Source organism: Callorhinus ursinus, unplaced genomic scaffold, assembly GCF_003265705.2.
Source record: "Callorhinus ursinus isolate GAN/ISIS: 27379988/994484 unplaced genomic scaffold, GSC_fseal_2.0 scaffold6, whole genome shotgun sequence".
In the NCBI taxonomy this organism is placed as follows: Eukaryota; Metazoa; Chordata; class Mammalia; order Carnivora; family Otariidae; genus Callorhinus; species Callorhinus ursinus.
The window spans coordinates 21,030,227-21,047,506 of NW_027397068.1; the positions used below are offsets into that span (position 1 = coordinate 21,030,227).

The 17,280-nt window shown below is 46.5% G+C and overlaps 1 protein-coding gene across 1 annotated transcript in view; it reads right to left on the reverse strand.

Annotated features, from left to right (window-relative positions):
* Window positions 1-1,444, reverse strand: part of SIM1 (SIM bHLH transcription factor 1) — a 65,574-nt gene extending 64,130 nt beyond the window's left edge. Inside the window, exon 1 of the mRNA XM_025860368.2 lies at window positions 898-1,444. Within this exon, the coding sequence (XP_025716153.1) occupies window positions 898-1,072 (175 nt within the window). The 5' untranslated portion in view covers window positions 1,073-1,444. The remainder of the gene's footprint in view (window positions 1-897) is intronic.
* Window positions 1,445-17,280: the final 15,836 nt, after the last annotated feature.

The following is a 17,280-nucleotide window of genomic DNA, read 5'->3' on the forward strand; positions in this document are numbered from 1 at the left end:
CTTTTCCTAGTGAGTATAAATGATTTTATACAGGACAGTGTTCTTTGACGGCTGCTCTGTCCTCACACAGTGAATCTTGATAATCTAAATACATGTTTTAAATCATGACCAGCTCAGCTGTTCTTCCTTCTAGGCCCTAAAAGAATTTTCCCAGGACTCGTTTGCCAACCTGCCACCTAGAAGATATTTTCCACACGGGCTAGTCTTCTTGGGTCACCCTTAAGTATTTGGGTCCTAGCCTATTATCTCAGAGATATTATCAAACTCAGAGTTGCAAATCACGAAGCCCCAGAGTTAGTTTCAGAATCTGTGAATGTCTCAAAAACTCAGAATAAATTTGCTACAAGCAGTCAAGAGACTGGGTAAATTCAGGACAAATTTGTTCATAAATATGCCTGCTTCTCTTCTGCAGAATTATAAACTTGGAGAGAAATTATCTTCTAGCTTAGCCAGCTCCACGTACATGGGTCTATCTATATGTAGCAAAATACAAGAATTTGGCAATGTTCCTGCCTTCTGCTAGATACAATTCTAACAAGAGGAATAAAAAAAAGAAAGAAAGAAAGAAAGAAAGAAAGTCATGTTTGGATTACTTGTACTTTCAATCGAGCTCAGTATCTGAAGTGTTGACAAAAGCACTGTTGGGCTGCTTCCCAACCAAACATATCCGATGGACTGGAGAGAAAGTATTAATGGGGAAGTAGAAAGGGCCATAAAAAGGCAACAGGAATTCTAAGTTCAGAGAGGTCCTTAGTCAAGCAGCCATGCTAAACTTCCCTTTGCAGAGAGTATGTATATATGTGTGAATGTACTCCTCTGTTCAGTGGTGTAGGCTCACTCACTGGCAAACCTCTACCCCTTCTGCCTTTGAAATTCCATCTGGGCAGAGTCACTTACCTTCTGGGAACACTACTCTCATTTTGAGATAGCTGGTGGTGAGTCTGATTATGGATGCTTTGTCCAGCTGCGAGGTGATAGCCGAGGGCAAAGGCAGTAATTTAGCCAGTTCATAAAATTCACTGTTTTCCTTCTCCCTCCTAGTCCGGGCAGCATTTTTGGACTTCTCTTTCATTGTGTCTTGTTCTCCCTTTCTTCTTACAACATAAACTCCACAGATTCATCCAAAAGCAACAATAAACTTTCAATTAGAGATCATATTTGGCAAAAATATAAAGCATACTTTGAATGAAAAGACCAAAGTCTTTGCTTCAGTGTATTGATGTCAGTGAAAGACCAACGCAGCAAACAGAAAATGATTTTCTTTAAAAAATAGGGGACTTGAATGTAGGAAAGTTGCTGATCCACGGCAATGTGGACAATCCTAGGAGTCTCTGAGTATCAAATGCCGGCGGGACCCCTGAGAAGCCAGCCTTTTCTTCTGTTTGGCGAGGCAAACCCCGGTCCCCAGAAAATCGACATAATAATCCCCGACGTTTGCTCTTCAGTCTCGCGGCGTTTGAGGAGGCTCCGAGCCCCTTTGGGAAGAACAGGAATGCCGGACAACTCTTTCAGGCCACTGTGAAGACAACAGCATCAGAGCGTAAGAGATCTGCCGCTCCGCAATCACTCATGCACTCGCCCGAATTCCGAAAAACGGCCGGAAAAGGCCTCAGCTCGCCTCAGCGCGCCTCTCCAGGCTCCGTGTTTTTGTTTGTTTGTTTGTTTGTTTGTTTGTTTTAAGATATGGAGGAAGGGGCGAGACTGAGCCCCCTGCAAATAATGCTCCCATTCCCTTATCCATGCCAGCCACATTCTCCAGCCCCCTGGGAACTTGCCCAAATAACAAAATGCATATTTTTGAAGACCCTCAGAAGACCCTCAGTCGCCGGTCCCCGTGCCTGTGCCCAGGCCAAGCGCATGTCCCAGGAAAGCAGGTTTCCACAGATCAGAATTCCTCCACAGCGCCGAGGCCGCCTTTCAGTCCCCCCACTTGGGCAGATCTGGAATTTGGCTACCTCTCTAACTTGGGTCTCAAGTCTCAGGGATTCCTCAAAAAGTGGCACTTACACATCAAGTCCCTCGGGACTCCCAAGGCGACCCAGGGCTCTCCCTGCCCAGCGGGGGCGGCAACACGCCGGGCACGGCAGCGCCAGGTTAACAGGTGGCACATTCACGACAGCCCCTCGCAGGCACGGGGAGGGGGGCGGTGGGAGGCGTCCCGGCCTCTCCCCCTCCGCCGCAGAGCCTCTGGGCGGGAGCAAGGTGTCTTCCGCTTCACCTACCTTCAGTCCCCGCTGGCGGCAAGGGGTGCAGAGGCGCGCACCGCTTAATTGTACTCATGCCTACCATCCAATTCCGCCGGCCTCTCGGCTTCCCACCCGCAGAGAGGAGCAGAGCGCACCCTGGCTCCCTTTTCTTTTCTTGGTCATGAATTGGGGAAGGGGTGCGTGGGAGAACGAGGGGGATGCAGGCTTTGGCACGGGTGAGGTGGTTTTAGAATCCTCCTCCTCGGTAGCTGCTACGAACCCAGTATTATTCCTAATTGGAAGCCGAAAACGCCCCCCCTGTAACTTCTTTATAGCTCACCGGTTTAGCTTCAACTTCACTCCCGGGCTCCCTCTCTCCCGCCCTCCCTTAATGCCACTCACAAACTTCCTCGCCTCCAATTGGCTCGGCTTGCCGCGGGGAGAGGCGCTCATTGGCCGGCTGGGCTGAGTGACGCGAGCACGACCCGCACCACCCCTTGCGCGCCCCTGCTTGGGGCTCGCCTCTGCTACCCGCGTGGCTGCAGCGCTCCCGACGAGCTGTGGGCACGGGTGTCGGCGCTGCCCGGTAGCCGCCGCTGCTCCCGGCCTCCAGGGGCCTCGCGGGTGATGTGCAGGACCCTCGCTTCCCGCTGTCCCTGGGGTCGAGTGGCTGCGCTCCCAGCCCCGAGCGCTGGCCCCGCTGTGCCCGGCGCGTCCGAAAGCGGCGGGCTGCGGCCTGAGGCCGCAGAGGTCGGGCCGGGGGGCTGGGGCTCCTGGCGACAAGGCTGGAGTCGCCCAGACTGCGGGCGTGAGCGGCCCAAAGGCCGACCTGGCGGCCGCGCTATTCCCATGGGGCAAGTCTCGGGGCCCACTGCTTGCGCGGGGCCCGTGTTGCGCTTTCTCTCTCACGTTTCTCTGAAACCACAACGACACTGAATTCATCGCCAGAGAAGATATATATACCTGTCTTTAAATTAATCCCAAAGAGGAGAGTCTTTTTCGAAATGGCTCGAGTTTGGGGGCTGATTTGCTCACCGTGGAAAGCTCAGCCGTGGAGTCGTCCTATGGGGAGCAGACAGGGGACTCGAGAGGAAAGGAGGTGAACATTTCAGCACAAAATAGAATTAGGTAGAGTGGTTGATACATAGATAGATAGCTCACAACAATCTGTTATCTTAAACGTGAGCGAAGATTGTTGTTGTTGGTGGTGGTTTTGTTTCAGGAAACACAAGTCCAGTGTAATATTCCTTACGAAAGGATACATTCTGCATCAATACATTTACAACATTCACGGTTTCCCCAACAGGACTCATTTAAACAAACGCTTGTAAGTACTATCGCTGACAGATTATATTTAAGAGACCCTCTGATTTGAATCTCTTCTGTCATCCGAGGAAAGACAGCAGATAGCAACGGGGAAAGGTTACTTGCCCCCCCCCCAAAATAATTACTACTACTTGGAATCATTCCCTACAAAGGCGATTCCCCGCTTGTTTTTTGGTGCTGCTGGTGACCACCATTCTCCTCCCGGCGGTGCACTTGGAGGCAGCTGTTTCATCGGCGGTAAAAGACAGTAAGAACACCAGTGATGTTGCATTCATCCTCTCCTTTGTGGCCGGAACTGCCGCCAAGAAAACATATACTCTGGAGAGGGGGTGTGCCTTTCTTTTTTTTTTTTCTGATATTCGGAACAACTTGAAGAGTGTTCAAAAGTACAGACATCTGCAACCTCCTTGCTGCCCAATGGCAGTAAGCTCGCAGAACGACAACGGGAGCTTTCTGGGGATATTTACACATCTGGGAAGCACCTGGCAAGAAGACGTGAAGGGTCTGGATAGAAAGAATAAGAGAAAACGAAACATATAGATTTTATAGTTGTTTCAAAACTGGAATCTAGCTGATGGGCTCCAATCTAGAAGGAGTCATTTCCCCAGAGGCTGTGGACACTTAGAGACCTGGCTCTGGGAGGGTTCCGACCTCCAAGTGAGACACTCCTAACAAGAGAGGAGTAAGAACACTGAGAGCGAAGTAGTGTGGCTCTCTTACATACGACATTCCAAGAAGACCTGATAAGATCAAGTTAACTACTGCATTTAAACAGAGAGGGTGTTTGGGAAGGGTGAAAAAACACCTTCCGTGACCCTTCTCCCCCCCCCCCCCCGCGCCAAATCTGGACACATCTTACGGGTAAATGGAGGGGCCAGGCGCAGCAATGGCACTTTAGAGTTAAGCAGTTTTCTATTCCTACTATGTTCTGGAAAGAATGCCGGTTAAGTCACTGGTTCCTTAAACCCTACCTCTCCTTCAACAACGTGCAGGTGTATTAGCGCTTCATTAGGATTTGAAACCCTTGCCCACGGCAGAGACACCCTCGGGCGTCAGGAGGTGCCCCGCTCCCCATACAATAGAGCGTTTCACCAGAAGAAAGGCAGTATTTTGCTTTCAGAAGCAAAATGGGCAAAATGAGTAGGTAGGTCTTCACACCAAAGATGATGTCCTGGGGGGCCCAGCGGGCTGTTCCTGCGTCCCAGTGAAACTCAGTAGTCGATGAACCGAGTAGATGTTTAATAAACAAAGTGAATGGACGGCCATGTGGGGACGGCCCCCTCGCTAAGTCCTCCGCACACAACTGTCTGAGCCGCGTTTACCGAGTGAGTGAATTAGCATGGCGACGTAACACCTGTTTTTCTAATCTTTGAACCTAGGCTGAAGCCGGAATGCGGCTCCTGCATGCCCTCCCCCGCCCGGGTGCGGGGAGCCGGCCTCGCACCCTCCCGGCGACCCCGCCCGTCGGCCCCGCAGGAGCATCGCGCCAGCGAGGGGCGTGAACCGGAACCTCAGGTGCCTCCCACGTGCTCGGAGAATTTGCGTTCGCCTCTAGCGTGAGAAATTTTAAATTAATTTCTGGAGTTTAAGAAGCTAGTCCTACCCGCTTCTTTGCCAAAAAGTAAGGGGGAAAGCCCCGGGAAAGAAAGAAATGGGCGCATGCGACCCAGCAACACCAAACAAGAATCCTAAGAGCGTCTAGGCCGCTGCCTCCTTGTGCGAGTACCTCTGGCGCTGAGGCACTGTCTACGCAACCACGCAACGATTTCCTAATGCGGGAAGAAACCGGGGCCTGTTTGTAAACAAACATCTTCCTCCTTTCCTCTGTCAAGGAGGGCAAACAGCAAAATTGTACCCCCGGGCGTCTCTTCTACCACGGAGGCGACCCCAGATGCTGCCCGCACGGAGCCCTCCTTTTTAGCTCGCTCGGACACCACGATGTGCGGGCGCCCAAGGCTCTAGATTAGGGGGCACGGCGTGCCCGCTGCGGCAGATCTGAGAACCAACGCGCCTGTGCGTGCGGAGTCCCGCGCGCCGCGCGCTCCCGGAACCAAGAGGAGGGGGCCTCCGAGGGCCGCCGGACCCCTCCCAACAGCAGGCAAAGTCCAGACTAGAGAAGCTAAACCTCTGGGCTGGGAAAGAACCAGAACGCCCAGCGGAATTCCGGCGCAAACTACGGAGTTGGGTTTCAGTGTACTGGCCCCGACCTGGGCGCATTGTGATGCTGACCGTGCTCAGGCACGGACTTCTATCCTACCTCTGGTGGTAACTCCTCTCTGCGCCCAGCTTCTTCAGCATCTTAGCAAAACTGGAGTGGTTTCTGTCGCCCCTTCCTCGCTCCCATAACACACTTTTTTGTTTTGTTTTTACAGACTGCTAGGAACGCATACATGTACTTTTACTCGCTTCCACGTCACATATACACATTTGGACAAAGCACACAGGCACGGATTTTGCTCAGTGGCCAAGGTCAGGGTGAATGATACACTTATTTATAATCAAGATGCAAAATCTGAAAATAGTCACCTGAATATCTCAGTTATATCCAGATGTTCACCCCCTACCATTGAGAAGGAGAATTTATCTAGGGAATATTAATGTCTAGGGAAATACTAACACTTTTCTTCTTTGGTGTATGTAAGTGAATCCTGCTGTGGCCTCATTTTATTATCACATTTAGACATTCTGATGTTGAGAAGCAAACAAGGGCCCCTTACAGCTTCGACCTGATGGGACAAGTCGGCTAGAAAACAAAGAATAGAAGGATCCTCCAAAAAATAGCCATATTTAATATTTTTAAAACTTATGGTATATATCACTTGTTTGATCAGGACGTTTTGGAAAGTGTAAGATTTTATGCAAAACAACACAGCCCTTTTCTGACACACTGCTTCCGAGGTCGCCTAACTGAATTGACCATTGAAATGTCCCCAAAATTAGCTTCAATGAATACACATTTACAAAGAAAGAAAAAAAGAAGGAAAGGAGAAATAAAGAGAAGGAAAGAGGAGGAAAGGAGGGAAGGGAGGGAAGGTAAGGGAGAGAGAGAGAGGAAGGAAGGAAGGAAGAAAGAAAGAAAAAGAAAGGCACCAACCTGAAAAATGAAGAGTGGTGAATTTTATGTAGTTTTTCTATGTATTCTGGACAATATTTTCCACTCAGGTTTTGAAACCATAGTCTAATAGAATCTTGAGTTGATCGCTGAGAAACAAGAGTATTTCTTAAACTGTGCACACTTTAAAATAAATGGATTATTCAAACATTAACAGCTGGAAAACTCTGATGATGCACATTCTGTGGACAGGAGCAGGGGGCTGCCTGCCTTAAGGGTGCCAGCACTTTTTACACTACTGTTGTTGTTGTTAGCTGGGGATGATGTGTGTGTATATTTCACCACAACTGGGCACAGGAGCACGACCAAAATGTTCAAAAGCTGAAGATGAACGTTGGTTTGTGACTTTGGGTTGAAAGACACTTTGATTCCTAAATTGGTTTCTGATTTTCAGGTCAAAATATGCTCACTTGCACTTCAGGAGCGCATGCCAGGCCGGGGCTGGAGAGTGGGTGGCCAAGATGCAGTGTGTGTGTGTGTGGGGGGGGGGGGGGCTGAAGCGGGAGGCCGAAAGGGGACAGAATGGGGTCAGTGGCCTCCAAAAGGGTGAGGGGCATCAGAATTGGGTGGACCCAGAGAGCATGTGATTCACCCTCCTCTGGCTTTGAGAGCCTTTGAATTAGGCTTCTGTAGAGTTTTCCCCTTCTCTGAGCCCCAGCTTTGCCTCTATTCCCTGGCACCTATGAACCCCGGGACTATGCTGTGAGTGCCTAAAGAGGACCCCCTAGCCCTGCACTGCCTGGGAGGAGGGGGTAAGGTATTCTTGTGAGACTGATCTCGCTAATCTGTCACAAATGACCGGCTTCCAGCCCAGGCCGAGCCTCAGGGTCACCTAGGGGTGGGAGGTGGTGGCCGAATGTGGCTTTAAAAATAAGGACTTTCGGACTCCACTCCGATTTAGAAACTGGAAATCTCTGTTGGACTCTGGAGTTGACATTCCGTAAATTGTGGGAGGGGAGAGGGTGGCCCAAAGACAAAGCAGCTCTGAGAGCTGCAGGGGCAGGAATGAGAACGATCTCAGAGCGAGGGGTGCGGGCGCCACCTCCCAAGGTGCAGTGGGGGTGGCCGGCCGGTTCCGAGACGCCCGGGCTTAACTCGGCTGGGGCGCGTCCCCATAGAAGTCGCTGAGTCTCCAGGCCCTGGGTCTGGGGTCTCGAGTAAGCGCTGCCTGCGTCTACCCTCCTCCTGACGTCCCCCCCGGGATCCCCGGGAAGTACCTCTGCGCTCACCTGGGCCGGGGACCAAGTGCCTCGGGCACTTGGGGCACATTCCTGAGTCCCACCATCCAGCGACTCATCATCATCTCTGGGCCCCGGGGACATGGAAATTTGCTCTCAAAAATCTGGCCACCCTTGCTCCTAACCGGGTGGTTTTGGAACTTCAGCTTGCATGGGAATTGCCTGGAGGGCCTGTTAAAACACAGATTGCTGGTCCCCACTCTCAAAGTTTATGATTCAGCAGAACTGGGCTAGGACCCAGTAATTTGCTCTTCTAACAAGTACCCAGGTGAGAACCATTGCCTGTCTGCTTTTTCTCTGTTTTTGGAGAAGACTGGAAGGGAAAGATTTGAAGTGTAGCCTTGTGCCAAGTAGGACCTTGGGCATATGGTATAAAATGATGTGACTGTCTATTTGAGGTCTGGGGTTGAGGCTCATAGCTGTGATAGGACAGGGTCCCTGAAGATAGGTCATTAGGCTGCCTCCTTAGGAAAGATCCTGAGATAACGGCCTCAGGATGAAGGAAAGGAGGCCCAGGAACGCAGCCACACTTCAGTGGGGAGACTGGCCTCAGATGGGCAGGGAAGTGCTCAGGGCATCCCCAGAAGTTTCCAGGGTTCCAGGGTTCTAGCTGGGCTGCAGAGAAGAAGTCTAAAGGGTTTGGGTCAACTGACCAGGAGTAGGGCATATTGGAAAAATAGCAGATAAGTTTTGGTTCTCCTTTTGGCACAGAAACTGTTCCCTAATTGTGCCAGAGTACTTTAAACATAAAGGGCCCAAGATGTGTGTGGCCTTGGTGCAGAGGAGCTGTCCCTGGAGGAAGAGGCCCTGCCTGTACCCATTGGGTCTGTGAGGTCTAGGCCTCTCCCCAAGTGGCAAGGGCTCCCTCCTGTGCACGGCTTCATTAGGACATTATGACTTTGTCAGCCCTTGGGCACTTCTGTCATGTCTTTATGGGTCCTTTCCTCCATAAAAAAATTAAAGGTTATATTTTACAACTGTGTCATTCAGGCTGAGTTCATTATCATGTATTCATTATTCTCATATTTATCTTTTTTCTGATTGTAAAAGAAATTAAAATTAAAACATTCCAATGAGCCTCTAAAACTATCATGGGCGCTTTGCACTGCGCCAACTGTGACAAATGGATAAGTCAGTGCTGTTCTTGGGCACATCGAGGAGGATGGGGGTGTTTCGAGTGCCTTTTCCCAGCCGTGGCTCCTAAGCCTCTTTAGGAAACCTAGCGAGAGCCTCGGTACAAGGATTTCTCTCTATGAGCCACACCTCTACTCCTGGTATGAAACTGGTTGGCTCACCAGTGCTCCCACTGCGGAGCCCTTCCACCCTGCTTTAGTTATGTCAGAGGTAGTACCCTAAAACAGGGTGGAAAAAACAAACAGGTGATCAGCACCATTTCTAAACATTTGGCCAGCTTCACTTTTATCGTTACTTGGATATCAGATTATTAAGTGAAATCCAATTTTAAAATGCTATGCAAACCAAGCAAGTGCACCTTTGGGCTCCCTGTCTGCTGCTCTACAACTCGTTAGTTTCTTATTATCTTCTAGAGTTGTTTATGCATATTTAAGAAAACATTAAGATTGATCTTTTATATATTGTTCTGCACCTTGGTATTTTTATTTTCCATAACGGTTTCCTCATCCTTCCTTTCTTAAACATCTGTACAGTTTCCATTTTAAGAATATATCTGTATAATTTATTTAACCTGTCACTCATTGAGGGCGTTTATGTTGTTTCCCATCATTGCTTTTGCAAAAAATGCAGCAATAAATAAACTGCACAGGTATCATTTACCTGTGTACAAATGCAACCACGGGACAGATTCCCAAAAGTGGAGTTGCTAGAGCAAGGGCATGTAGATTGGTACTCCTCATAGATATGGACAAATCGCCCTCCACAAAAGTTGTGCCAATTGACACTCCTACCAGCAATGCATGAGGATGACTGGTTCCCAGCCTTGCAGTGAACCACGTTGTAACTTTTTTTTTTTTTTTTGGCCAATTTGATAGGTGAAAACAAATCAGCCTACTTTTGTTTCTCTCTAACTATGGAGGTTGAACATCTTTTCATACCCTGAGAGCCTTTTGAGTTTCTCTCCTGTGGATTGTCCAGAAACGTTTGAAGGTGGGACCCTCTCGGCTCTGAAGTGAGTTAAGGTCCTTGGGCAGGAGGAAAAGCTGAGACTTGGCTCTTAATGAAGATGAGGGTTGCTTGAAGCCCTGGTGGACAAATACAGGGTCAAGGTCCTAGCATAATCTACCAACATTTTTTTTCCTCTTATGAAACATTTAATAGTCTTTAATGCAAAACACAGAAGATAAGTATGCAAATATAATTTTAATGTGTCTTCGTCTAACAGATCCCCTAACTAATTATAATCAATTGTATTGTACATATGTTAAAATAGTGGTTAATTTATGGATTCTGTATGTTTGAAATTCAGTTGTCCCAAGTTGATATTTGATCAACCTGTTTTTGTATTTTACCTACAAACACACGGGGACTTTACCACAAAAACAACTCAAGCATTAACATAGGCCAGCCAATCACTTCTCATGATTTAAACAAATAACTTGGAGGAAACAGGGGATAGATTCATCCTGGCAGCCGTTTCACAGGAGGAAAAGCTGTAATGGAAAAGCTGGTTAAGAATCTAAATAAAATGATACATGGGAGAAAACAAGTGTACTGCAAATGTGCAGCCTGTGGTGGTTTAGATCTGCTCTGATATTTATTTTTACTCCTGGAGATCTGATAACTTGTTTGTGAAGATAAATGTCATCTGACAAGCCATTGTGTATCTTCTCCCTGAATAATCACAAGTCCCAGAAACGAAACCATGATGGCAATGTGATTTTTTTTTCACTCCAAACCAGACAGGAACGTAAGTGTGTGTGTTCAAGCTGATATTAAGTCTCCTTACACATTTTAATTTCTTACTCATTTTACGGCTCGAGTGTATTAGAATTATAACACATGGTTTGATATCAGATGGCTCCCCCTTGCTTCCTCTCTCTTCCTGTGCCCCTCTCCCTACCGTAAGACATGATAATCAGAAACTATTCCGGCAGGAGGAGCTGGTTTAGACACAAATGGCTTCCATGGCAACTCCTGACTCCACATGACTTCTAATAACCGGCATTTCAGTTGGAAATTGTCTGTGTAATATTCTGTCCAACACTGGTGCTTTATGTGGGGTTTTCCCTAGTTTACAGCTCAGACACGAGTCTTAACCTCCGGTTTCATGAATAAGCAGCAACAGCAATATATCACCACCTGCAACAATGATGTGGCCAGTGATTTGTCACATGTTCCGGGTTCCAATTTTCAGACTAGCTGACGGAGATGAACACCGAGTGAGAAGTGTCCAGAGCTGGTCTCACATAGTGTAGAAAATCTGGAAAGTGTGTCCCACTGCTAATTGACACACAGAGTCTGATGTTCTCATTCAGCTCAAGAGAATGCGTACATCAGGCCCCTGATGGCGGGTCGGGCGTGTTGGGCCGAGAGTCACAGACCAGCCAGAGGGCCCCCTTCCTCATTAAAGAAAACCAAAATAGAGCTTTTCCTAGAGCTGAGTGATCTGCTCACCTCCCAAAGAGTATTGGCACCTCTGTCCCGGTGACAGAAAAAGAAACCTGGAACAGGATGGGTTGGTAAAACCTCATGATGAAGTGTTTTATAATTTTTGCTGGTACCCAGGGAGAAATGTGTCACAAAAGGGTCAAGAGATTGCTCTTGGGCACCTGGGTGGCTCAGTCAAGCGTCTGCCTTTGGCTCAGGTCTGCCCCTCCCCCTCCTCGTGCTAGCTCCCACGCTCTCCCTCAAATAAATAAATAAATAAATAATCCTAAAAAAAAAAAAAGGTTAAAAGAAAGCGAGAGAGATTGCTCTTAGAAACACTGACAGTCAGTGATGGAGTCAGCGTCGAGGTGTGGGGGAGCCCAGCTTGTGCTCCCGAACTTGCTCCGGAGCTTCTGGTCCAGCTAGGAGGCTGTGCCACGCCCGGGAAGGCCAGGACTGGAATTGAGCCAGCACGCTGTCCCGTGTCCTCCCCGCGCATGGTACCTTTTCATAATTGGCACGGTGCAGAGCTCACCCTGCCCACACTCCCCTCCTTGTGCGTAGTAGTCTTGCGTGAACACGTCACGGAAGATTTATCGTGATGCATTGGAAATAATCAGGCAGGGGCTTTAGCGGTTAGTGAGTGACCGGCAAGTATCGCTTTATCCCAGGGGACTGTAAGACCGGAAGTGACACAGCAAATCTGTTTAGTGGGGGCATGTTCCAGGGAAAGTGGGAGAGTGGGATGAAGAAAGAGAGGAGCATGCGCAGGTGGGACGCATGAAAGGGGGAATTTGACAAAAAAGTTGACATCAACATGCAGCAGCAAAATGGGTTGAAAAATCTAGTGACCAAATTCTGGGGGAAATGCTTTAAAATAGCTGAATGTATTTATTTTAAAACTGTATTTACTAATCAGTTTATGCATTTTTTAAAAAGGTAACTTTTGAAATATCACACTTGCTTTGACTAATTGGAAAAATTTTTTTAAAGATTTTATTTATTGGGGCACCTGGGTGGCTCAGTCGGTTAAGTGTCTGCCTTTGACTCAGGTCATGATCCCAGGATCCTGGGATCGAGCCTTGTGGTTGGCTTCCTGCTCAGCAGGGAGCCGGCCTCTCCCTCTCCCTTTGCCACCAACTTGTGCTCTCTCTCTTGCTTGCTCTTTCTCAAATAAGTAAAATTTTTTAAAAAGATTTTACTTATTTATTTGAGAGAGGAAGAACATAAGTGGGGGTGGGAGAGGAGCAGAGAGAGAAGAGAAGCAGACTCCCTGCTGAGCAGGAAACCTGACATGGGTCTCCATCCCAGGACCCAGAGATCATGACCTGAGTAGAAGGCAGATACTTAACCGACTGAGCCACCCAGCACCCCTGACTAATTGGAAATTTGAGGAGTGTATAAACACACTAGGTCCATAATATTTAATAGTATTATTAGCTACCAGTGATCCAGTGGTCAATGATGCTGTAGCTTATAGAGGACCTTCATATCTTTCTAGAATGAACTGAAATCTGACCAATGGGACAGGGTGTTGGAAGCACCTGTGCAGTGAGTAAAATGTAGAAAGCACTCAGTAGAGGGGAGGCTCACCCAATTCTCACTTGCTCTATGATTTCAGCATAGAAGGAGTTCATTGGGTCCTCTGTGAATTTGTAATCCTCAGCATTCTTATGAGGAAGGAGACAGATGACATTTCTCCAAGTTTCCTGAGGGAAGGCTGAAGAACAGAGAGCTGAGTAGCTTCCCCAGAATCACACAAGGATAATGTTCACCCAATTAAGTATTTCCAGACTTTCCCTTGAAAAGTGATTCAAACTTTTAGAAAAAGACCAAGTAAAAAAGTGTATTGAAAATAAACAATGAATCATGGAACACTACATCAAAAACTAATGATGTAATGTATGGTGATTAACACAACATAATAAAAAAAAGAAAAAGAAAAGAAAAGAAACAGTGTAACCCAGGGGGCAAACATCTCCATGAAATCAAGGAAGCAGAAGCATCTCTGGGTGGAAAGAAGAGATGCTTACCAGTGAGCCTGGATTTCTTCTTGAAACTTCTCTTAATAATTACGGATTTACAGGAAGTTGCAAAGAAACGGACAGGGAAGTCTGGTGTGCTTGTCATGCAGCCTGCTCCAGTGTTAACATCTTGTGTAACTATAGTACGTACTGATGCCAGGAAATTAACATTGGTACAATCCCCAGAACTTACACAGGCTTCTGCCGTTATATATACCCTTGCATGTGTGTGTGCACGTGTGTGTGTGTAGTTATATGCAGTTTTGTCACACATGTAGCTTAGTGTAACCATCACCATAATTAAGATACAGAGCTAGAACATCACAAGAAGCCTTCCTCATGCTACCCTTTACAGCCACACCTAACCCTTATTCCCTGCCCCATCCCTAAACCCTGGCAGCTACTAACCTTTTTCTCTATTATTTTATTTCAAGAATGTTTTATACAGAGAATCATATAATATGCAACCTTTGAGATTGGCACTTTTGTTCAGCATAAGACCCTTGAGGTTCATCTAAGTGGTTACATACATCACTAGTTCGTTCCTTTTTATTGTTGAATAATATTCCGTGGTATGGAGGTACCATAGTTTATTTAATCATTCATACGCTGAAGAGCATTTTGGTGGCTTCCAGTTTTTTTTTGATAGATGTATAAAGCCATTATGACCATTTACATATAATTTTTTGTGTAACTACATGTGTTTTTTTTATTTTTTAACTTTACTTATTTATTTAAATTCAATTTAGTTAACATATAGTGTATTACTACTTTTTGGGGTAGAATTTAGTGATTCATCAGTTGCATATGACACTCCGTGCTCATTACATCAAGTGCCCTCCTTCATGCCCATCACCCAGTTCCCCATCCCCCACCCACCTCCCCTCCAGCAACCCTCAGTTTGTTTCCTAGAGTTATATGTTTTTATTTTTCGGGAACAGATGGTCAAGGATACAGTTGCTGAGTTGTGTGGGATGTCTACTTTGAGGTTTTAAAAGAAACTGCCAAACTGTTTTCTAGATTAAATGTACTATTTTACATTCCCACCAACAGTGTATGGGTGATACAGTTTCTCCAGATCCTTGTCAGCACTGAGTGTTATCATTATGTTCTACTTTAGCCATTATGATAGGTCTGATATCTTTATGTTGTTAATTTGCATCTCCCCAATGGTTAATGATGGTGAACATCTTATCATCTGCTATGTGCCATCTCTCTATCCCCTTTGATGAAATGTCTGTTCATGTCCTTTGTACATTTTCCAATTGGATTTTTTTTTTTTTTTTTTTTTTTTACTGTGGTGCTTTGAGAGTTTTTTATGTACTCTATATATGCAAGTCCTTTGTTGGATATACCATTTGCAAGTATATTTTCTTCAAATTTGTCTTTTCACCCCCTTTCCAGGGTCTTTCACATATCAAAAATTTTAAAATTTCATGATGTCCAACTTTTCCATTTTTCCTTTTTGAAACTTATTTTCAAAAAGCCATAGGGACAACATCATCCACAAGGGAATGTCTCCATGTCAAAACCATGGCTCTGTGAAGCAGTTTCATAATTGTAACAGGAGGAGGAATGGCAATTCCAATTCCACTGATACTTATTAAGCATCTATTGTGTCCCAGGTACTGCGCTGTGTACTCTGGATTTTTCAGTAAATGACACAGCAAAGATTTGCATCCCTGTGGCACATGCAGATGAGGGGAGATAGACAATGAACATAATGAAAAAATTATATAGTAGGTAAGGGGATTCTAAGTGCTGTGGGGAGATAAGAAGAACCAAACGGTGCAGAGCACGGTAGGGGGATGTGTGCAGTATTAAGTAAGAGTGCAGGTGGCTTTGCCGCAAAGGTGCAACTTAGGCCCACTTGAACAAGGAGTTATTCAAGCAGGTGTCTGCATGAAGGGGACTGCCAGAGTAAAGACCCCAAGGTGGGGGCACCTGCGGGGTTCATGGAATAGCAAGAAGGTCAGTGTCTGGAGCCGAGCAGAGCAGGGAGAGGGAGAATAGAGGAGAAGAGGCAAGAGGGGCAGATCATGGGGGGCTCCGAGGCCACTGTGAGGACTTCACTCTGAGTGAAGTGAGAAGTTATGGCGGGCTGTGGAGTGGCAGGGGCGCAAAGATCTGACTTGCTTGTTGTGCTGGGAACAGTCTGAAGGAGGCAGGAGCAGAAGCAGGGAGATGTGTGGAAGGCTACTGCAGGGATCCAGGGCAGAGCTGCCGGTGCCTTCCGCCAGGTGACAGCAGTGGAGATGATGAGAAGTGGTTGAGTTGGAAGGTAAATCCAACGGGGCTTTCTGATGAGTTATGTATGAAAGAGGGAGAAGGAAGGCTTCAGGGTTGAAGTTAGAACATCGGGTAAAATTAACTCCAAGTACAGGATGAGAACCGAAAGTTAACAAGAGAGAAAGAGAAGAATGGAAATAGTCGACAAAAATGTCAGTTCAGCCTTCGTGGGGGCGGGGTAAAAGGGGGAGGGGGACAATTTAACACTATCCATAAAAATTTTAAATGTATAAATGCTTTGTTCTAACAATTTTTCATTTTTAGCAATTTATCCTTCAGAGATACTTGCTCATGTGCACGGTTATGTGTAAAGGGATTTCACCACAAAACTGTAATAGTGAAAGATTTAAATAACCCAAATACCCGCCTGTGGGGGAATGGGTTATAGACCACGGTCCATCAAACCTTAAATCCCCATGCCACATGAAACCAAGAGACATATCTACATAAAGCTCTCCGAGGCCCACTGTTAAGTGAAAAAAACAAGATGCAGAATGATACAGGAAGTGCGTAAAGAAGACGCTCTATATGCACACTTACATATCCAAATATGTGTAAATACACAGGAATAGGTCTGGAATGGTATGGAGGAAACTTCTGAAAGGAGCAAGGAGTTTATTCTCTATATATGTTTAAATAGACATTTAATACTGTTCTAATTAAACACACTTAAAAAGATTGAATTTTATCCCAAGATTTTTTTTTTTAAAGTAGAGTAGAAGGATTTTTTTTTGTTGTTAAGTAATTAGATTCTTTACTATCTTCCTTAGAGGTCTCAGGAAATCCAGACCCCCAGTCTGGGAAACAGCTCTACCTCCATGGTTAGGGAGTAAGTCTGGGTTAGCCAGAGCAAGGGGCAGGGTCGGGGCAGCTAAGACCATTCAAGTATAACAGGCTCTGGAAGGGACCAGCTGTCACCCATTTTGAGAGATAAACATGAACGGAATTAGTGCTATCCCCAAATCCTGGATCATTTTGTCACTTTCTGCCTTATGATGGGGGCAGCAGAAAGTAGCAGAAAGAGGACTTGGAATCCAAAGGGCTGGGCTCCAGTCTCAAGTGCCGTTTGCCCAGTATCTCTGAGCTTGTCTCATTATCTGTGAAATCAGGGACAACAGCTCCAGGGAAATGAGAGCTATAGTTGGAAGCTCTCCAGATGGGCCACCGGACTATCAGGGCTCTCCAGGGAGGGATCTGCGTCTCTTTGACTCCTGGCCAGGGTGTGCTATGTTGTTAGGACCTCTGGAAATGTATTTTAAAATAAATGTATTTGGCACAATTTCATGAGGGGTTTTCGCAGACAAATCAGACTGTTTTGTGACATCATATGGTTGGTCTTTTTTTTTTTTTTAATTGCAAGTTTGGGTGAGAATGTTACTGCTGAAACCATTTAGGTTTCTTGTTTTCTTTCTTTAAATTTCACTTTCATCTCCATCCCCAGTGACATTTGCAAGGACGCTCAAGGACAGAATGCTAGCAGTATGAGTTTGCCACCTATTGGCGGACATTTTCATTGCAATTATTTTCCTGTGACCTAGATA